Source organism: Aricia agestis, chromosome 9, assembly GCF_905147365.1.
Source record: "Aricia agestis chromosome 9, ilAriAges1.1, whole genome shotgun sequence".
NCBI lineage: Eukaryota > Metazoa > Arthropoda > Insecta > Lepidoptera > Lycaenidae > Aricia > Aricia agestis.
Window position 1 is genome coordinate 1,073,707 of NC_056414.1, and position 17,412 is coordinate 1,091,118.

Consider the following 17,412-nt stretch of genomic DNA (forward strand, 5'->3'; position numbering starts at 1 on the left):
AATTAATCTATAATACTTAATAGTAAAAGGGAAAAATGTAATGTTTGTAGAAAATGTAGAGCACATACTTGAAGCACTTTAATTTTATCGCTGTAGTCACAGATCTGAACTTGTATAGATAACTGACGAGTTCATGGATTCATTGAGTTCCCTTCACATAATGTATTCATTATTATGTAGCCTATTGCATCAACCTAAAAGTCTTTGTGTATCCTGAATTCCTAACGTATCAAATATCAATAAGATTTGTCCTGTAGTTCCCTCACTTATTAGTCTAAGATGTTATTAGTGATTATTTCCTCTTGGTACAGACTTCAGAATGCTCATTGATCAGATGTTTCAGTTTTATCGCTTCAGATGGTTTATTTGTCTTAAAACTGGTACAGGCGTCAGAATCCTCAGTCAGATGTTTTGGTGGTCCTAGAACCACCAGTCCAGTCATCTCCAGATGCGGCAGGTGTTGTCCTTGGATGCTGTGACGACGGCGTCGCCTGCGTACGAGAACGCACAAGAGAATATCTCGCCCTCGTGACCTGACAGCACCTGGAGAAGAAGAATGAGCTGGTACGTCTACACGTGACTTAGGGGCTTTTTCACCACTCCTCCTGATGAGTGCCGGATAAGCTATTCATAACTAATCTGACATATAAGTGGATTGCCTATCCAGCAAGTGCTTCAAACAAAATCATCTTAGATAAGTATCAGGAAGTGGTGAAAAGGCTCTTAATGTAGGTAGCAGATATTCAGATAAATCAAAAACAAGCCATTTTGGCGTTTGGAAGAATTAAGAAAGTACGTATACTTTTTACAATGAACATGAATTTAACTGATTCTTATGATATAAGAAAAATAATATTAACGAAATGTATCGGCTTAAGCATCAATCCAGAACGCTATTGAAGAAATAATATATTTCTTATATTATACTTGTTTGTATGTTTTCTTTTGCTACATGCATCTCCAAAAGTCGCAATTATTTTGACAATGTCTTTACTTGGGCCTCGAACCCTATAAAAGTTTTGACACCATTAAGACAGACTACTTTGTAGAGCCACCTGCAAGCAGTTGCCGGTGCTGGCGTTCCATATCCTGGCACTACGGTCTGCTGAGGCAGTAAGCAGACAACCACCGGCCGGGCTAAAGCACACCTGAAACGAGTAAAGGTGACAAACATGTTATGTAGTAAACAAACAGCCCTAAGACCATTTTCGTCAATTTGCGTTAAGAGTAGATAAATAGAAATTTCTAGTCTCGTTCTTCGATATTTATGAGAGAAAAGGTACTCTAACAAATTAAGTTCCCTATCATCGAAGTTCAACTTACCTTGGACACCTCCTCCCTGTGTCCCCTCATCACAGCCAGCTCCCTGAAGTCGGTTACGTCGTATACCCTCGCGGACCCGTCACCAGAGCACGTAGCCAACCGCGCGCCCGCCCAGTCGAAGCACACGTCTAGAACCTATGAACCAGACGTGAAGGTTGTTTTTGGTGTAAGGGTTGTAAATACGTGGAAAACCTGAGGTGATCTGTTATACTGTCTACTTGTCGCACGTGAAGCTTCTTTTAAAGAGACTCTTTGGAAGAATGGATTGAGAAATGATAGAGGAGACAGCTACCTTAAACTAATCGTATATGATATACCCCGCCTGGGAGGAAGCTTCAAGGATCTTTAAGAAATTTGTCTAATGTGTCTTAATAGATAAGACTTCGAACCATCTCTCTTCTGTCATATAAATCAAGGTCTGCACTTCGCGCTAACATACTGCAACTGTATCGACCACCAGCATTATAAACCTTATCCTTGTAATGACTTATACCTCTCCAGCATGATCCTGAGTTGTGGCGAGGCAGGCCCTCTCTCGAGCGTCCCAGAGCCGCGCGCTGCCGTCCAGCGACGCCGAGCCCACCAGCCGCCCGTCCCAGTTCAGACGGACGCCGGATATTTCGCCGCAGTGACCCCGCAGCTCGCACACTCGCCTGCAACGAAAACATGATCGTTATACAATGACGTGTAACAAAACTAAATGATAATACTTTAGGGTGTGTATGTGTCCGTTATATAGAGTTCACTGTGATAGTGGCAGCGCTGAAAGAGTGATTAGCTTTGTCCACACTGTGCCTTTTTCTGCAGTTCGTCAAGGGCATGCGTTATAGCGCAGTCAACAGCGAACGTGAGGCATGCCCGCGACGCATGCCCCCTCACCAGCTCTGACCGTATCCAAAACTTCAAAAATGACAATATTGGCGTTGCGTTCCTTGACGCATTCAATTATTGAATGCGCCAATATGAAAGTTGATAACGAAAATTGAAGACGAAAGTGCACAGCGTGGACAAAATGGGCAAACATAGCGTAGCGTCATGATTTTTTCCATACAAAGGTGAAAAAAAAAATTACCCTGCTACTTCCAGAGCGAACCTTATAATATATGGGATAATGGGACTCATACACACCCTAAAGTATTATCACTTAGTTTTGTTACACTCTGTATATAATCACTTTGTTTTGTCACATTCTTTTTAAGATACGAATGGGGATCTGAGAGCTGCTGGAGCTTAGTTTATCTTTCTCACCTGATGAAGATGAACGAAATTTTCGTAAGACGAAAAATTTAAAGCGTTAGGTTTAGGTTTACGTAGACTACTCTTTAGTAGCGTTTATATTATTGCTTCTGTTGGAGGTACACCGTACGACATGAATCATGATCCCGATTCAAAGCAAACAACATCTAAAATAAAAAATAAAAATAGCCTTTATTAAAAAAATAAATGATTTTTTTAAGTCAAATTGTTACTAACACTATGGATCTATGGTCTGAAAATAAATGATTTTTATTTTTATTTTTATTTTTATTTTTTATTATATTTTTTTTATTTTATTACCCATATTTATAAGATTACATACATAAAATTGTTATCAATAATAATATTCGGTTTACAATATGTATATATTTAATATACAGGGTGTAACAAAAATAAGTGATAATACTTTAGGGTGTGTACGTGTTCCTTGTAGTGAGTTCACTGTGAAAATAGCAGCGCTGAAAGACCAAAATTTTTTTTCACTTTTGTATGGGGAAACTCGTGACACTCGGGCCCTTGCCCATACAACAGTGAAAAAAAATTTTCGTCATTCAGCGCTGCTACTTTCACAGTGAACTCTCTACAAGGAACACGTACACACCCTAAAGTATTATCACTTATTTTTGTTACACACTGTATACTGATACTTAATCTCTTTATATTACATTACAATAATTATTTGATTACATTAACACATATTTTCATTTAAATTTAATTAAAACATCATATTTCTCTAGATAATTAAGCACCATTATCATTTGTTTAATACATGTGTCGTACAAAGCGCCTGTATTAAAATAATAGCAATATCGTATTCGAATGACATAGAGGCAAAATGTAGGGTACACTAATATTTCTATTTTGTTGATACTTGATTTAAATTTTAAACAACTTTCATGACTATGAGTACTCACTGGGGCTGCCTGGTGTCCCACAGCGCCACAGTGGTATCAAAGGAGCCGGTGACGAGTCGGCGGCCGTCGTTGGGGTCCAGCTGCAGGGACACCACCTCTGCTGTATGACCAGCGAAGGTCTGGACCTCTGTACCTGTTCATCAAGAAAAGTCTTGAGAATATATTATGATAGCAAGCCAAGGAGAGCTATTACGAATGCAAAACTAAAGAAAGAAAGACGAACATTCCTCTTCATAAATAATAATATGAGAAGCGAGAGAGTTTTAATTAGTTTACTTTAAGCTACCGTTTTATGAATGTTTTACGGCCGCACTTAGAGACATTTAATGATTACTTAACTCCAATTTAATGAAGAGTTTGTAAATAAATGTACGGAGATTATGTCTTTTCGTAAAATTTTATCTAAGTATTATTAAATATGTATAATAAGTATTATTAAATATTAAATATAGCGTTGTTGTAAATCTTTAGAGTTTTAATTTTCATTTACTGACCAGTGTTCGCATCAAACAGCTTGGCCAGGTGGTCCATAGATGCTGTCACCACGAAATCCCCCTTGGGGCTGAACTCGGCCGCGACCACCTCTCCATTATGACCCCACAGCGTCGCCAAACATTCCCCGGTGGTGGGATTCCAGATTTTTGAGGTTTTGTCGAAGGAACCAGTGACTACTCGATCGCTGTGAGGAAAACGTAGACGGTTAATAATTTTAACTTGGTAGCAGTTTTTTTAGGAATGAGTTTATTTACTTCACACATTTACAAATAACTCATTGGGACGCAATTACTTCTCTATGTAACACTAAAACACAATAATTATACGGCCATAGAGTCTTAAAATTCGTCCGAAATAAAATATTATGTTTTTCTCAAAAACTTGCTCATCATTCTTGGCGTGAAGTATATTAATTCACATCGTGATAAAGTCGGATGTGTCCCAAATTTAGTTGCAACGTTTAGCACCCTCTCACCTTCTAACCTATATTAAAAAACAAGGGGAAATTGAAGTTCTGATGCTTCAACATTTTGGAGCTAGTTTGGAACCGGCCTAATTAGTACTGACATACAAACGCTAAAGTGTAGCGAAAGCTAATAGATACTTACATAATATTTTAGCCAATAAGTTTAGACTACAACCTATCTTGTAGCTAGAATCTAGCCTTTTTTATTTTTCAATTCAACACGTAATTTGTCATAGGTCAGTAGAATCGCGCTACAACTATTTGTCAAAGTAGAAGAGGCTGTACTTTATACAATGGTGCCGGTTACTACTTACTACAGGTAGCAACGGTCGGCCAGGCTTATTCGCATAGCTCTGACGCGAAATATGCACGAGAAACGAGCACGTCTGATGTACGCGGTTCACGCGCGGTAATCTCATTTCTGTACGAATAAAATTTTGGTAAGAGCAGAAAAAAAAAAGTATGTGACAAGATCTTTGTTGCTTGAACTGACCACAAAGGAGTATTGAAGCTGACGGAGTAAACGACGTTTTGGTGTCCGGCGAGCGCGGCCAGCTCCGCGCCCGTGTCGGCGTCCCACACGCGACACGTGCGGTCGTAGCTGCCTGTCAGCACCCTGGACAAAAACCATTATCAGTCATCAACATGGACAACATCATACGTCTACGATTCAATGAAGCAGGTACTCAAGCTGGGGGTCGCGGACCGCGGGTCGGGTCCCACTCCGTCGACGTGACGTAACTAAGTTTTTGGTATTTTTAGTACTAAAATTGGAAACTTCCTTGAAGGTACAGTGTGCTGCTTTTGAAACTTCCTTGGACGTTTCACAGTGATATATATAGATAGGATTTAACCAACTCTACTAGAGCAGTGGTAAGCCTTCGGCAGATTAAGCAGCAGTGAAAAGGATTTTCGATTGTATGTATGAGTCTAAACGGCTAATAGTATGGCCGATTAATATCTTCTGTACCTCAAAATCTAATTACCAAGCATATACCAATTTTGCCGAGCGTATCAAAGCCTGCAAACCTTTTCCCAAGCTTGTCAAAGCACACGTTCGTTAGGGGTAGTATATGCGTCAGGAGCGTCTTGTACAGGTAGTATCTCTTGCCGGCGGGGCCCTCGTGCTCCAGCCTGGTCTTCAGAGTGATCAGGCAATCCTCCAGCTGCACCCTCACGTCTTCCGTTAGGAGAGGCTCTGTGGCTAACAGACCTTCTGCTATCTGCTTGATGTTTGAACTGAAAGGTGTTGAACAGTTTGATTTAAGAATGGTGTAGAAACTACGAGGGCTGCTATTTATGTATCCGGAACTGGCCACTTACAAGAACAATATTTAAAAAGTAATTACAACATTTGAAAATAGAACTCTTTGGTTGAAGAATACATTTTGTTTCATGTGACTGTCAATTATTTTTCCATTGTGGCGTCATTTTGAAAATTGCATGACTTCTTTTGCCATGGATTTAACGCGTGAACATTTTCGTGCAATGATTTACTACGATTTTCGGCGTGGGCTAAATCAACAACAGTGCTTTATTCAACTCACCGCAACTTTTGGAGATGAAGCACCATCAAAAACCACTGTTTATCACTGGTACAGTGAGTTTAATCGTGGGCGGTCTATGCTCACGGATGAAAATAAAGAAGGTCGCCCAAAAACAGCTGTTGTCCCACAAAATATAGATGCTGTGCGGGAACTAATAATGCGTGATCGTCATGTTACATATCGCGAGATAGAGGCGTCCTTAGGCATAAGTATGACGAGCATACATAAGATATTACACAAACATTTGGCTGTAAAAAAAATATGTTCGCGTTGGATTCCGCACAACTTGACAATCGATCAAAAACGGGCTCGTGTCGATTGGTGCAAAAAAATGATAAAAAAAATACAACCGTGGTACGTCAAAAGCCGTTTATAATATCTACACAGGTGATGAATCTTGGATCTATGCATATGACCCCGAAACTAAACAACAGTCAACGGTGTGGGTGTTCCAAGATGAGCCGAAACCAACAAAAGTTACTCGTGCAAAAAGTACTTTGAAGCAAATGGTCGCCTGTTTTTTTGGAATTAATGGACATGTGGCTACAGTGCCATTAGAGAATCGTAAAACGGTTAATTCTGAATGGTATACGACCATTTGTTTACCAGAAGTCTTTGAAGAAATAAGAAAGGACAACCGACAACGCAGAATCATATTACATCACGACAATGCTAGCTGTCACACCTCAGCTGAAACAACTCAGTTTTTGGAGGGTCAAAAGATCGAATTGACTGGTCATCCGCCGTACAGCCCTGATTTGGCACCTAACGATTCCTTTTTATTTCCATACTCGAAGAACAAATTACGTGGTCAACGTTTTTCGAGCCGCGAAGAGGCTGTTGATGCGTTCAAAATGCACGTTTTGGAGATACCTCAATCAGAATGGAAAAAGTGGTATGAAAATTGGTTCCAGCGTATGCAAAAGTGTGTCGATCATCGCGGCGAATATTTTGAAAAGCAATAAAACCATATTAAATGATATATGTTTGTTTCTTTTTTTAATTCCGGATACATAAATAGCAGCCCTCGTAAAGGTAGATTTGAAAACACATCATAATAAGCGGCCACGTGTGTATGCAGTATATGACCATAAAGTTTATATACCTAGCGGAATATTAACTTTATGAGTAGGTATGACCAAATATTTTAATACGTGGGAGAGCCATGCTTCGGCACGAACGGGCCGGCTCGATCGGAGAAATACCACGGGCTCACAGAAAACCGGCGTGAAACAGCGCTTGCGCTGTGTTTCGCCGAGTGAGTGAGTTTACCGGAGGCTCGAGGGAGGCCCAATCCCCCACCCTTTTTCCTTCTATACCCTCCCATATTTCCTTCCCTACCCTCTCCTATTCCCTTCCCTACCCTCCCCTATTACCCTATTCCCTCTTAAAAGGCCGGCAACGCACCAGCAGCTCTTCTGATGCTGCGAGTGTCCATGGGCGACGGAAGTTGCTTTCCATCAGGTGACTCGTTTGCTCGTTTGCCCCCTTTATTTTATAAAAAAAAATCATCAAAAAAACTTACGCTGCTAACGTAAATGATGGTAAATGTCATACTTCTAAAGTCAAAATGGACCTAAACAGTATCGAAATGGCAGTTTAATTGGCCTGCTTTTTGCTTAATCTACCATGTTACGAACCGATTAAAAACGGGAGCATGCTAGAAGCACGACTGATAACAACATAACAAGACGTTACTTACTTGCTGTTCAAGTCCAACAGATCAATATCTTTGCTCCTCACCGCGCCTTTTCTGGAGTACTCCAGAATAATGCCAGGCGGGTGGTATCGGAGGTGGATTTTCAATAATTTCATTTTTTATTCCATTTTGTGTTTTCCCGGTGTAAACTGTAAAGTTGACTGAAAGGATGACACCGTTTTGTCAATAAGGTGGTTGCTGGGGTTGAAGGAGATTTAACTTTACAACGTGCGACACGACATGACGACATTAGAACTTGCGACCTACTTATAGTAATTGTAGGTGTTGGTGTGATTTAAGTATTTTACTAAGACAGTCTGTTACTAGCTTACTGCATTCTTAGGGACGTCATTGTTCACAATACACAACTAGGGTAACATGTTTTACAGCTAGTAGCTACTTATCCCATTTAAAAGTGGTAAGTAAACAATAATCAATTTATTCTATAACTTTAATCAACGTTACATTGCTAAACCTTTCCTTCTCAAACAGATGAAAATGTGAATACATTAATACTACGTTTACGTACATACATACTTAAGTTTTAACGGGACTGTCACCATGACCACCATGAACATTGAAAATATCTGAACCTGTCCTACACCAACGATACGACAAATCGTGTGCTGTAAACAGCTACAAGTGCATGTCCTTATAACTCCGGGCAGGTACAAAAGCGAACGTCCCACTTCTTATATCAGACCTATCCTATCCCTATACCGAAATAGGTGACACAAGGGTGACACGATATCGTCTTAAGAAGCGCTTACACGGGCAATTAATTGCCGGCGACACGAATGGAGCGATCTGGAGCAATTTAGTGGAGCAACATGGGGCAATTTTAATAAATTGCGGCGATACGAATTGACGAATATCCGATGGGCTCGTATATGGCAGTATTGCCTAGTAACTAGTTGCTGATTGTTGCTGCTTGTTGCCGAAAATTGCTTGCTCTAGTCGTGACGTCAAAGTTGACGAGAGTGGAGCAATTTTAGTTGCCCGTATAAGCGTCCCTTTAGAAACTGATCATTATGAGTAGTTTTTGAAGAGAAAAAACGACGTAGCGCATTTTTTGGAATGGGTAAACTCACGTGACACGTCTTGAACCCTGCACATGTGACTTGATCGGTAGAGTAGACTGTCAGCGCGGTGTAGGTGAGAAAGTAACATTTCTCTTTATACCGCTTAGCGATAAATGTATGCTGCTTCTGCTGTTTCGTTTTCACTTACCAGCTGGCCGTAACTACAGACATATCGTAATCCGTTGTTTTTTAATCATTTTTTATTAATTATGAAGTTGATAGTCAAGATTCAAATTAATGTTGATTTTAAGATGAAAGTAATGGTAATTGAACTTTGGTGATGATGATGAGAAAAAAGATGGCGATAAGAAAGCTTCTCAAGCTCAGTTCGTCACGCGCCGAGTGTGTTGCAATAATCCACTGCGGTAACCATGCGGACGGTGTCTTGTGGGACATTGCTTTGTTATGTTTTTTTTTTGCGAAGATTATAATATTTATAATGTAAGTGTTTTTAAATATCGTTTGTAGCAATGAATACAATTGATTTTATTTATTAATAAACATGGGAACGTCTCAATAAAGTATAACTATAAATAAAGTATAATACTCAATAAGTTAATACAAAAATAAATAAATTCTTTATTGGGAGCTACTAAGACCTAAATTGGTTAGCTAAACATTTTGTCTTAAAGCGATCTTAGGAAAATTTCATTAAAGTCGTCAGTAACTAAAACCCGACCTTACATTATTGAGCTTAGAAACAATAATTTTAAGCAGGCATGATTACTATATTGTATAATATGTTGCAACTTGTATTGTAAGTAGTAAATGATAAATCTATAATTTCCCCGCGAGGTGGCCACCCCGCATGTCCGGTCTAACAGGTTCGCGCGGTCCTTGACCGGTGTAGGGACTCTGACTTACTATTTTATCGATATTTTGACTAACCTAACTCGTTGATTATACTATGGATAATTATGATATTCTTTAGCTTAAATTTAGCTTATGGAGCGGCGTTGGGCCATGGTGGGTTGATACGAGTGATTACGTATAGACTATAGAGGGACATATTCGATATGATTGTTAATCAGGGGCCTGATCATTAACTTTGCCAAAACCTGAGCTAATCCGCGCAGCTCAGAAAACACTTGTAAAGTAAATTGTTCTTTCTTCGCATCATAACAACTTTTACTTCTGAATGGTTGTAACCTGTAATAATTGTCTCTGAACTGGATTAAGAAATGTCAAACACAAACGTCAAATTTGACTCACGGAATTGTTTTTTTTTTTTAGAAATTGAAATGGCTTAGCCATAACGACTAACGGAAAAATTGTAAATCAAGATGAAAATATAGTTTAAAAAAAATTGATATTTTTTATTATAAAATATACTATTTTCTAATATATAACGTGGTCAATGTAGGAATAGTTACTTTTGCACCGATTTATTGTATTTAAAGGTAATTATTATAAATGTGTAAATGGTTTTATTTATATTTTTTTGGTATTTTATAAGCCCTTTATGAAAACACTGAGAAAATAACACTCCTTCATGTTTATATTATCACAAGCATGGCGATCTAGAGGAGAAAGAATTCTCTGACATTGGCAACTAACTGAGTCGGCAATTAAAAAAAAGAAGAAGAAGGAGACAAAAAAAAAGATAATTAGATATTGTTATTAAGTTTATAGAGATTATGTTATATGCAAGAAATTGATAAGTTTATTATATCCTATACCTATTTGATACCTACGCTAAATAATCTACCATAAAAAAGTCTTAGAAATGCATCAAACTTGTGGATTACAATTACATGCATTACAACAGAGTTGATGTCATGAGTTGAACATAGTTTGTTGAACTTGAACTCATTCTTGAACACCTACGTTTTTTTGAGCTTTCAAATAGGTATTATTGTAACATAAACAGGCAATTTATAAGTTTAATAATCCCCTTTTCGTGCCTTGTAAGGCATTTTACATTATTAGTATTGTGTACGCTGAACCAAATATTTTTCAGGATAAAGGATGATTGCTAACACTGAGATACTATAAGTACTACATTTTATAATAAAGAATTGCAAGTGTAATGATGACAAAGTCCTAGGAAGATAATATATATTCACTCAAAAGCTTTAATTAAAAGAAATTTAATAAATACTCGTTTTTAAATGTTTTTTCATTTATTTTCTCACTTAAATATACCTACCTTAGATACATATTCATACACAGCTTTCATCAATAGGTACTATATTTGTCTTACATCTTATTATCAACCTAGTATCAGATAGGCAAGTGGTAAATCTCTTTTATATTATACTTATAAAAATATTTATACAGCGGAAATCTTAAACAAGGTCTTGTCACTTAAAATCAAAGAAGATGAATCAAATATCCCTTGTGTAAATATTAATTTATTATTATTAAAGGAGTTCAAATACAAACTTTTGATGAAAGATAAAAACAATATTATAATTTCAGACTTTTATTTGGCAAACCAATAACAATTAGAAACTGCATTGCAAGTTGCAACTATGGGAAATTGCCTGGGATATCTCAGACAGAGAGCGGTCAAGGGTTTTGTGTTCTTTGTGTTGTATTATGTTGTAGAATGCCTCCCGTGTGAGTATCTCTATATACTCACACAGGAGGAGTTCTGAATGTGTCAGAATTGCTCCTCAGTCACCAACGCAAATGCTTCAACGCATGACCACTCTGTCTGATAGGTCCCTAAAATGACCACATCTTTTTAAAATGATGACTTACTAAAGTCCTCATGTATTTTAAATTTTAATGTAATAATATAAAACTAATATTATTATTATTGAGGTACAAAAGTATTTTTGGTAATAATAATATAAGTTCCAATGAAAATATTATGTTTTATGAACAATAAGTATGTTTGTTATGCAATTTTTGTTATGTCTTTTTGGAAAAAGTACTATAAGTAATGTAGGATTATATTTTTGAGTTTTAGTGACTATTCCCATTGTATATTATATCATATTGTAGTCAAGAGAAGTTATAAATGAAAAAGTGCATATGAGAATTTAGCTAATTTGGATTTTATATTATCAATGATTTAACTTTTCTAGTAGTTTAGGTGTATGTGTGTGTGTTAATATTTATTCGTGAATATACATGAATCTAAAGTTTCAAAGGTTGTGTTCTCAAAATTCTTGTTATTGAGAAAGTAATACCTTTGAATTTACCTCTTTTGTGCAGCGTTTATCATGCATGGTTTACAAGGAAATAGTTTGTGAAATAACACAAAGACCTACTGCAATCAAAAGATTGTACGAAATGCTCCTAAGATAGGTTCCTAAGAAGTACATAGTAAGTCCTCATGTATTTTAAGTTTTAATTTAATATAAAACTAATACTTACTTATTATTATTATTGAGGTAAGTACAAAAGTATTTTTGGTAATACATAATAATATATGTTCCTATGATAATATTATGTTTTATGAACAATAAGTTCCATATGTTTGTTATGCAATTCTTATTAAGTAAGTCTTTTTTGGAAAAGTACTATAATGTAGGTTTTTGTTTTTGAGTAAAATTTAGTGATTTACACTATTCCCATCATATAATACCATATTGTAGTCAAGAGAAGAAGTTATAAATGAAAAAGTGCTCATATGAGAATTTAGCTAATTGGGATTCTATGATATTATCAATTATTTAACTTTTCTATTAGTTTAGGTGTGTCAATGTTTATCCGGAGCATGTTATACATACATATAAAGTTTAAAAGGTTGTGTTCTGAAAATTCTTGTTAAAAGTAAGTACTTAATATTGAATTTACCTCTTTGGTGCAGTGTTTATCATGCATATACCAAAATACTTCAGGTTTACAAGGAAATAGTTTGTAAAATAACACAAAAACATACAATGCAACTATAAGATTGTACCTGTAGGTTTTTGGTGAAAATTCATACTTGTTTTACAGTAATTATACACAACACTTGTGTTCCTTATACCTTGTATGTGTTTCTTGTGTACTAAATCAATGCAGTCTTAGCTCATCGCACAAATGCAAACCTTATTGTTGACTAGACATATAGGTATATTGTACTAATATACTACACCTCACTTATGTTATTATTCTGAAACCTCACTAACACTAAATGGATTACTAAGGTCTCTACGTCTTTACTTATGTATCACTTCGTGATTAACTTGAGAATACTTAATCGTTTTCCAAAAATTTGGACACTTCGAATGTTTAGTTTTTTGGTTTTAATAACGAATTATTTTCACTAAAATATATGCTATAGACTAAAATATAACTTATTAAGTAACTAACCAACTAAATAGCAATATAATTTAAGACTAAAAAGTATGTAATAAAATTACTAAAATGTAAACTATTCAGTAAAAGCTACTCGTTGGTTGGTGTTTATTGAATTGCTGTATTTGACGTAAAAGCAAGCGAGCTTATGTCAGAAGTGTTGTCATGATACCAAATGATACGAAATTATTACTCAGTTAACAATGGAGAAGTGAGTTTTGTGTCACGTGACCACTGACTGGCTGGAAAATAGAGGTCATGGTACCAAAATGCGAGCCAGTCAGTATTCTGGCTGGCTTTAAGAGCTCATGATAGAGGGGCAGGGTGAGCGAAGCGAGCCCTGGTATATCCCACAACCTGAGCAATTTTGTGGTACACTTTACTAAACTATCTATATAAAAAAATCACGCCTTATTTATTTGTGCTTTGACATAGTAATTTTTATTTATATACATATATGTGTTATCATCGGTCAGTTAAGGTTTGGTTACTATTAAAATAAAATAAAAACTGCCTTAAAGATTATTACCACGCAGAAAAACGACACGAGGCCTCGCAAAGCTCGGCTTTTAGCTAGTTAAATTACCGTCGACACGACCGTCAACGTCGATTGTGCACGTTGCAGCTTCACAATCATGGTGGTGATCATTTTCATCTATCACGACCCCTCCTCTTTGCTTGGGTTGGTTTAGATACGAGTAAAGTATAAAATTAAATACATTTATTCATAGCTGACTAAAAAATTCTAGTAATATTGCTTAGAAATTCCATAGCTCTATTTTTAATTGTACAAAACTTTTAGAAAAGAAAAAAATGTACTTATCCAATATTTTAATTAAAATTATCTTTTAGGGCGTTACGTAGCATTTTAAGTGCTTCTTAGTTCAATGTAATCCAACGTTGGGGACATGTTAACTTTAAGTCATCAGTATTATGTTGCGTTCTTGTAGGTGTAAATAATCTATGAAATCTACTTATTCTTGTCGGGTTGGCAAGCCTATTTCTGTTCTAACATCTGACATACAAGGAGATAATGGATACAAAATAACCGCAACAGTTATAATTAGTAGAACAACAATTTATTTTTGTTTAAGGAATGATTATCAAATAATGTGTCACCTTGTCACTAGCCAAAAACGCATAATATTATGTCTACATAAAGCTGTCTATCGAATGCATGGAAGTAATTAAACTTCCATTCCTAGATATCAATATGGGGTACGGATAACATAACATGCGATAAAATCGATATAATTAGTTGTTATACACCTGGGGCAACACTATTTGCGCGCGCGCCAGTCCGCGCCGCGACAGGTGAAATAGTGCACGTTCCGAACGTATTCAAAATTCGAATTCTACTCGCGCGCAATATACTTTTACTTTTGCCTATTTCGTTACATAATCTGTGTCACAATAAAGTCTGTGGTTGTGTGTTTTGTGTTGTGGAGTGCAGTGTTTTATGGATTGACCCACAAAAATGACACAGTAATTAAAAAACACGTAAGAATTTGGTTTATTTGCTTTAGATACCACCATTTATTTAACTTCCTTTACAAAGCCGAATGCGATAACAGCTGGATAGGACAGCCAGTTAAATTTTACGTTTTTAAGAAAAAAAAATTTTGCATTTATTTGACTACCTTATTCAAATCATTAAGAAACAAAAAAAGCAAAACTTTATATATACCATCTATACTCTATAGTCTATATATACTCTATACTATAGGATTGCCTTGTGATAGAACAAGAATGAGTTAATACTAGCATAATATGAAAAATAAAGATAGCGGTTCCGTGTTTTATTTTAACTAGCTATTTGACCGATATTCGATAAAACACGAATAAAACGAAATTTTCTAAAAATGATTCCTAGCTAGATCGATTTATCGCCCCCGAAACCCCCTATATAATAAATTTCATGAAAATCGTTGGAGCCGATTCCTAAGAAGAAGAAGAAAGAATTGCTCGTTTAAAGATATAATATAAGATTTAACTCAACCTGTTACTTAATTGTTACTGTCAGTGTTGTTCACATGGTGAAAAAAACTTGAGAGGTGTCAAGGGTGAAGGGAAACCCGGATAGAACAAAGTTACAAAAAAAAAAAAAAAACACAAAAAAAGACAGAGAAACACGCATTACCACACGGCTTACAATTACTTTAGCATTTTTGCTCTAGTTGTAATATACCGACACTTTTGTGTCATGTTGTTACAACTTTTTTAAACATTAATAAAGTATTAAGAAAATTCGATGATAATCTTATGATAATGCCACAAAAATAACCTATTGAGTTTTGCATAACGAATTTTCGACGGGTTAATCACTTTACTGGCTATCAAAGTAGCCCCACAAAAACAAATTAAATAAAAATAACATGACATTTTGAAATATTCTTGGCCTAATTCAAAATATTTGATACGATGAAAAAAATATATCTTTTCAAAGGAACTCCATACTGTTTTATGTCTAACTTTCTTTCAAGGCTAAGGAATGTCCTGCTTCTCTATAAAAGGGCATCAATTTATATCAGTTTCGTCCTGGCACGCGATTTGCACATTAATTAAATAATTATGTTATTATTTATTTAGCTGATACAAGATTTAGAATATGGGTACATTACTAAATACTTACTTTTACTTCATATAGCTTATTAATCGACGATATCCTGATTAAAATATCCTAAAATATTCAACATTATGTATTATACTATGTTAATTTATTTAGGTTTAAGTTTTGCGGTCACTGACATACAAAATTTTGCATAACTTTGACATTTCTCAATAATCAATTATTTTCCTTTCACTTTTTATTAATGACTACTACTTATTCTTATTTCTTGTGCGCTGTTTCGTAAAAACTGATTAAGTTTTTAAACAAACAATCCAACAAAAAACGAGCAAAATAAATTATACTTACTTACTTTCTATCGATCGATAAGACTAATTGTAATATGTTGTAAAAGAGACATATCCAACATTACACAGTATTTTTGGTCACCCGAGAATTTTGAAATAGTTATTATATTATGGATTTGATGGTAATAATTGAAGTTAGAAACCTTATTTATTTAGATCTTTAACCATCTCCCCTAGCATTGAGATACTTGGCGTCAAGTGTCAACATATCGAGCGAAGTCCAGTTCCGATATCATCTAGAGGGTAAGGCCAAATGAGCCTCGAAGAAGGTTGGTGTTCTTAACAGAGCGAGACAGTACTTCAGTCCGGACCAACGCCTACAACTCTACAAGGCGCAGGTTCGGCCTCATATGGAATATTGTTCTCATCTCTGGGCAGGGGCGCCAAAATACCAACTGCTCCCTCTATCCAACGAAGGGCTGCTCGAATTGTTGACTGCCATAGTGTTTCAAACAGCTTGGACCCCTGGAATTACGCCGAGATGTAGCTTCACTCTGTATCTATCGTCCCACGCGAAAAACATACACCTTGATGAGTGGCAGTCTTCCACATTGCGTTTTTCGCGTAACTTTCTGCCGCGCACTGTAAAACTCTGAAACGAACTGTCACCGGCAGTATTTCCGGACCTATACGACCTGCAAACCTTCAAGAAAAGAGCGTATTCCCTCTTAAAAGGCCGGCAACGCACCTGCAGCTCTTCTGATGTTACGACTGTCCATGGGCGACGGTAGTTGCTTACCATCAGGTGACCCGTTTGCTCGTTTGCCCCCTTATTTAATAAAATAAAAAAAAATACTTTTCGATAAGGGCTTTATTCCCTTTCCGATGATGCCAATAAAAGTGCCCGGCCATAAGCAGTCACGATGACGACCATGAGCCAGTTCACAGTATTGTTGAACTTGAGTGCCATTGTGCTGGCAAGCCCACGTCATGTACCTACCATGTATAGTACAATCCTTTTTTAACCGACTTAAAAAAGGGAGGTTATCAATTCGACGCGTATGTATGTAATATTTGCAGAACTGCCCAGTTTTCGTATATGATGTTAGTCTATATCAGCGTCTGAATAAATGTGCCGAATTTCAAAAGTATATGTATGTATGTATGTTTTTATGTTTGTGTTCGCATATCTCCGGAACTACAAGTCCGATTTTAGTAATTCTTTTTTGTTGTACTAGGCATTGTTCAACTTAGGGAATGGTGCAAGTTTCATCAAAATCGGCTCAGTAGTTTATGAGATACGGAATTTTAATTCTTAATTACGTACAATTTTAAAGTCGGTTTATCTTTTTTTTAAATACTATTTCTGTGTTCGCTTATTTTGCCGCGAAAAGTGCGAGAGAAGATCGGGATTCCGTCCTTAAAAGATCCGATTTTGGTTCGAATTTATCTTTGATGCAACCATGTCTACATTTTTATTAGTAGATAAGACACACCCCGTGTTTATAAATTAATAAATTATAATAAATAAAAATTG

General features: G+C 36.3%; 2 protein-coding genes across 2 annotated transcripts in view; one reads left to right on the plus strand and one right to left on the minus strand.

The window, feature by feature from the left end:
* Positions 1-286: 286 nt before the first annotated feature.
* Positions 287-7,835, minus strand: LOC121730365 (dynein assembly factor with WDR repeat domains 1). The gene is made up of 9 exons (XM_042119376.1): positions 7,705-7,835; positions 5,485-5,694; positions 4,949-5,071; positions 3,989-4,173; positions 3,495-3,627; positions 1,817-1,976; positions 1,324-1,458; positions 1,056-1,148; positions 287-543 (listed from the first exon to the last, which is right to left on the minus strand). The coding sequence occupies exons 1-9, from the start codon at positions 7,815-7,817 to the stop codon at positions 439-441; spliced, it is 1,257 nt and encodes a 418-aa protein (XP_041975310.1). The 5' UTR covers positions 7,818-7,835; the 3' UTR covers positions 287-438.
* A 6,493-nt stretch (positions 7,836-14,328) lies between these two features.
* The window catches only part of LOC121730358 (solute carrier organic anion transporter family member 4A1), a 62,465-nt gene continuing 59,381 nt past the window's right edge, over positions 14,329-17,412 (plus strand). The window contains exon 1 of the mRNA XM_042119367.1: positions 14,329-14,519. The gene's annotated coding sequence lies outside the window, so the exon portion shown is untranslated. The remainder of the gene's footprint in view (positions 14,520-17,412) is intronic.